The sequence below is a fragment of the Brachycentrus maculatus genome, unplaced genomic scaffold (assembly GCF_059751285.1).
Source record: "Brachycentrus maculatus isolate JH-2025_06_01 unplaced genomic scaffold, ASM5975128v1 h1tg000408l, whole genome shotgun sequence".
In the NCBI taxonomy this organism is placed as follows: Eukaryota; Metazoa; Arthropoda; class Insecta; order Trichoptera; family Brachycentridae; genus Brachycentrus; species Brachycentrus maculatus.
In genome coordinates this window covers 664,560-670,606 of record NW_028281157.1, presented here as the reverse complement: position 1 = coordinate 670,606, position 6,047 = coordinate 664,560, and the positions used below count along the sequence as shown (strand labels likewise).

The 6,047-nt window shown below is 32.7% G+C and overlaps 1 protein-coding gene across 2 annotated transcripts in view; it reads left to right on the top strand.

The window, feature by feature from the left end:
• Positions 1 to 1,754: 1,754 nt before the first annotated feature.
• jim (zinc finger protein jim) overlaps positions 1,755 to 6,047 on the top strand; it is a 39,782-nt gene continuing 35,489 nt past the window's right edge. The window contains exon 1 of one of the 2 annotated variants that reach the window (XM_088271015.1): positions 1,755 to 2,123. In XM_088271015.1, coding sequence (XP_088127141.1) covers positions 2,039 to 2,123 — 85 coding nt within the window. In that variant the 5' untranslated portion in view covers positions 1,755 to 2,038. The remainder of the gene's footprint in view (positions 2,124 to 6,047) is intronic. The other variant, XM_088271016.1, reaches the window with a different exon arrangement.

Sequence of the window (6,047 nt, the reverse complement as noted above, 5' to 3'; positions counted from 1 at the left end):
ATGATGACCGACGTTAGAGGACATACCTATTCGATAGTTAAATATATCTTTCTGCATACCAAAACGATTTTTTATAAACTGTATTTTATTATTTTAAATATAATATTTGAAATAATCAAATGAATTATATATAAGAAATCAAATTACTCATATAAAATAGTCACACCACGCTCAAACGGTTTTCCAATTACAATGGCAATAACGCAACGATAACACGGCTGTCCAAATTTAAAACACAGTTAGGGACATTTTTTTGTAGTAAGTTTTTTTTGCATTTATGGACTAAGTAGACTCTACTTAGTCCAAAAATGCAAAAAAAAACCTGCTACAAAAAAATGTCCCTTGCTGTGTTTTAAATTTGGACAGCCGAACATAATTGGGTGTTGCCATTATTTTAATTGGCTTTAGTTCCGATTTATTACAATTCTGTTGTTTTTTATTGTCTATATTACATTTAAATATATATATTTATATATATATATATATATATATATATATATATATATATATATATATATATATATATATATATATATATATATATATATATATATATATATATATATATATATATATATATATATATATATATATATATATATATATATATATATATATATATATATATATATATATATATATATATATATATATATTTATATTGTACCGTAAATAAAGTCAGTACTATTGTATCCCTCCGACATTGTAAGATGAACTTAAAAATAGCAACGCACTTCGAAAGGTTCTATATACGGTAAAGCTTTGTTTGGTGGTCGTAAGAAATAAACTAAAAGCGCCACTTCCATTTGTCAATTGCCTTTTTATTCGTAAAATTTAATGACAAAACATACTTTATTCACCTTTTATTACAAGTTTTTATAACATTTTGAGTATGTCTAAATTTTTGTGCAAAAAATAAATATTGGATTTACCAACGAGGGATTAGTATCATTATATTATATAGCTGTTATAGAAAATCAAATGTCATGGATGTTCAAAAATAGCCGAATGGTGGCCGCTGACAGGTCTTGAGTTTGTAAATGCCCTGACCATCATATTTCGTCGGATTAGTCCGTGAATTGATTAAGCCGACAATATTACTACTATAGACCCTTTTCTGCACCAAAAGTGTATAGGGCACTGCATAGCAATGTTAATATTATCGTTTATTATATGAAGGCAAGGTAATCAATGATTTGCTTTTATAACTGGGGAAAAAGTCGAAATTCTCAATCGACTTTTCATATGAATATGATATTTGAAATTTTCGTCCTTTCAACAATCTTACAGTTAGAGAAATACGAGTCTGCTTGGTTTTCTAATATTTTAATCTGCAAGTCTTCTAATTTGACACAATGGAGCATAGGGAACTGCATCAAATCAACGAAGATTTATCTTGACCGTTACTCATACAAAAGTAATTCCGATCAATCCTGCGCTTCAGGTACCAGTCCCAGGTAATAATAATAAAAATTTCTTAGAAAAAATTCATATATTTTTCTGGACCCCGAGACCCAATATGCTGACTACTAGACTATGAGACTATAGACCTTCGTCTTGAGACTTGAGTAGTTCTCTCATCTGTAGTCCGCGTGAGAACTTTAGATCCTCGCGCCGAGATTTCCGCGGAAAAGCTCCGACGAGAGCAGCAGCAGCAGCAGCAGTCCCGGGGTGGGGAGTGGGGGTGGGGGCGCGGGGAGGGGGGCGCATCTCGCGGGATGGATGCACCTCGGCGCCCCGCGCTCCGCGCATGCGCGCACTTTTGTTTTCAACCGCCGCGCCGAGCGGACGTACGGAGCCGCGTGCCGAGCGCAGAGCCAGCAGCTCACACGACCGCGGCCCGGCGCGGACGCCTCCGCGCTACACGACTCCCGCGCGACATCGGACAGCAACATGAGGAACAAGTGCACGCCGACCCCGGCAAACTATCACTCGAGTGCGGTGCTTAGCAAATAATCACGGAGTTTCGTACATTTTGATTTTGATTTTGTTTGTGTGTGATATTTTTGGGTGCATCGTTGGTGTTTGAAGCGTCAGGATGGCACTCGCGTCTTCGGTGAGCCTCTACTACTCCATCGTCCAAAGGGCAGCTCGACACTACTTGGAGGACTACTGCCACACCGGTAAGCTGACCCCGCTCTACGCCGTTTTTGCGCGACAACTTTTGAAAAACTTTTGAAAACTTTCCCAACTCTGAAAACGATCCGAATTAATCAAAATACAATTCAATCGACTTATCCTCGTCTAAGTCTAAAAACCCGAATATAAGTAGCCCCGCTCTACGCGAAAACTTTTGCAAAACTTTTCAAAACTTTCCCAACTCTAAAAACTATCAAAACTGACCAAAAATACGATTCAATTCTCTTTTCCTCGTCTTGGTCGACAGTCTTAGTTACTACCTTTGCAAGTTCGAAGAAAAATATTAAATAATCCATTATCTTTTTTGTTTATAATAATATCTGCCTTTATTAATTATCACACGGAAAAAAAACGTACGTACCAAGGCCATTCAGGTATCGAAGACGTCGGATATTCTCATACTTTGAGACTGTTTAAACAAAGTTATATATATTTAATAAAAAAATATAATGAACTCAAACCTTTACGCGCCTAAAAATAATGAAAGGATATAATTTAATACATTTACGTAGTTATGCATCTAATCATAGTTGAATCTGGTTGGAATCTTTTGAGGAACTAGTACAAAAAGATATGCTACGCATTATAACTTAGTCTCGTGATTTAGTTCATATAAAAAAATGTATCACACTAAAATGTATTAATATTCATTTTTTTCAATAAGCCCGTCAAACTGACAGTGTAAAATCAGCCATGTAGGTACTTATCTACCTACACTTTTTTTTTAAATCTAAACTTTTTTAATCCGCTCTTACAAGATAGATAAGTAGGTATAATCGCGATGATGCATAAATTTCATTATTTTGTAATCCTTTCTTATTTCTAAAAGTTTTCTTTGGCTAAAAATATTTTTATCCGGCTTTGAAAAAAGTAACCAACATTGACACTACGGGTTGTTTTATTTACCGAATTCTTGTTGAAAACGAATAAGTGATCGATTGAAATTCAAGCATTATTTTCCATTCAAACTTTTCTGCAAAATAGTGTTAATTCACCATAGCCAATTGATTCAAAGATTTTTTATTCTAAAGTCGGCGTATAAACTTCACTAAGGTTTTTTGTTTGTGTAGAAATACCTACTTAATATAATTTTCTTAGTATTTAAGTTTTAATAATAGAAAGCTCTTCTGTTAATTGTATTAAAATTGATTGTACACCTATATGTATTTAATGTTTTTGTTATATCAAGTCATATTGTCCTCCGTAGTATCTTATCTCCACAGTTTAAAGCAGTTGACATTTTGGTTACTATGCAAAAGAATTGAGTCGAAGTAAAAATGAATGGATTTCAGCTATTCATAATAATTTTATATATTACTTTAACTACTGCAGAACCCAAAACTGTTTTATTTATTCCAATCAATGCTGTTTTGAATTATGTCTAAACGGTTTGTGTTCGAAAATAGGAATCAAGTTGTGACAGAGTAAGGGTTGAAACTGGAAACCCTGACTGTCCGCGAAACTACTACGCGGCCACTACTCTGCTATTTATGTAATTATGACCAGGATGACACTGCATTATTTTTAATCAGTGCCTTTTGTACTTACGACTACGGATTTCACCCAAGATAATATGCTTTAGAATATACCTGAAAAAAATCAAACAAAGATATTATTGGAATATAGGTAATTTAAAAAGAGTCAACCAATATTATATCAAGGTATATATTTATTTTTTATACATAAGTAGTTAAGTAACTCTTATCCACACTCAATGGTGCATAGGGTACTGTATTGTATTGCCGCAGTATCAATCTTGATCGTTCTCACATGAAAGCAAGGTGATCAATGCTGCGCTTCAGATGCCAGCCTAGGTTAGTATGAAATAAATATTAGAGGGACAAATCACTAATATTTATTTTGGCCCCCCATACCTGGGAATCGAACCCGAGGACTTCAGTACAGTAACCGAACGCGCTAACCATTACGCCATTATAGATATATAACGTTAATAATATTAATAACACTCATATTCTTTATTTTCCTTACGTAGTGGAGTATTTGACACTGCATTTGATTGATGTAGTCTTATCTTTATTGTTATTTAGAACATGTAAATAAAGTAATCACAAAGAGTACAAAAGTGAAATAAGTTTTAAAAAGATTTTGTTTTATATAGTAATATGATTTTTGTTTAGATATTTCAATTCGCTTATCAATATTTTTGATCGAAAAGCGACGCCCAAATAATATTGAACAATATTAATATAGGCGCCTGTATAGACTTGAATATTAGTCTTAAAGGGGAACATAGCATTGTCCCAAAACTGGTTTACGTTTTAATTTATAATCTCATTCCTAGTGGCATAAAAAAGTTTTAGAAGGAAAAATACGTCATACTATATAAGCCGAATTTGGGTAAACCGCACATAATAATATTTAGATAAACTTAAAATCGGAAGATGGGATTTTCAATTTTTATTCGAAATGGTTTTGCTTCTTCTTTAAAATGGTCAACGGATCAGTGTATCATAATTGCACGTAAATATCCACTCTCTTTATGTATCTGTATTATTGGATATAAATAAATAATTTAATAAAATATTCCATATGTAATAAAGTAAAAAACTCTAGAAATCGATCGATACTTGTGAATTTTATTATGAAACAATATCATAGATTTTTTCAATATTTGGTCATTTATGGATTTCGGCGCGAAGAGTAATTTGGCTAGATGTCTTTGGTCCTTTTGAAAATACTGTAATTTATGGTGTTATGAAAAACAATAAAGCCATCGTTTGCCATATGATGTTACAGCCCACCATATTGCATTGTTTCAGAGATATTCGACTGTTTATAGCACTAATAGGTCGACGGAAAGATACGTGTAATATTATTGAACCTATATGAGTACGGAGCTAATTAGATTGTTTCGTTGTGATTCAAATTCGCACTGAATAATTCATAGTTCTAATATTTTCCAAACTATATCGTACAATGGTTAATATTTCGGAATATTATAATAAAGTTTGTCTTTGTAGTGTAGCGGTTAGCGCGTTTGACTACCATGCTTGAGATTCTAGATTAGATTCTCATGGTTGTTACAATAATATTAGTTTTTAAACTTTAAAATAAATACCATATTGCGCACTCCTTTCAAGAACGTCATAAATCAAAAGTCGTCAATTTTCAGTTGTGTATGTTTTCGAAATGCTCAGAAAATTTACTATATCACAGCAAAAGAGGCATATTTTTAACTTAATATTTACCCGCTACAGGGCAGAAAGTGTTGTTTGTGCATTTTGAAGAAAATGTATTGTTCAATAATTTTTTTAATATACTAAATATTTTTCAAATGGACAAAAAACCTTCAGGTTTTACCTAAAAAGATCTGTTGCACAGTAAAAAGTTCAATAAGTGGCCTGATGATTATTTTCAATACATGTTATATTTTTAAACTTTAAAAACGATCTAGTGAAAAATCAAGTTTTTTGATATATGACGTTGTTGAAAGGAGCGAACGATATGTTACCCTGATCCGACATCTGAAAAGCAGGACTGCTCCGTGTTAAACGATCATGTCAAACTAGCATTTATTCAATGCACCATCCCATCGGTGAAAAATGTCAATTAAGTTGGTGAGAATTGACAGTACCTGCTAATATTTGTCATTTTACTATAAATATTTGAAGCACAAGTCTGTGATTTCCTATTTCGTATCTTTTAAAATCAACATATATCCTAATCTCATCCAATTATAATGTCGTCCGGTTACGAATCAAACATATTTAATAAATCATAAAAGCTTCTTGATTACGTCATGAGAAGTTTTGATGAAGAGCCTCTTCATCAAGAGTTTTCAAGACCTAATCTAGAAGCCTTTGTGATTAAGCCGTTTGCTTCGAAATTGGTCGACATTATATGATTACGTTAAACAAAGATGAATAGTGATTTTAAAACATTTTTAA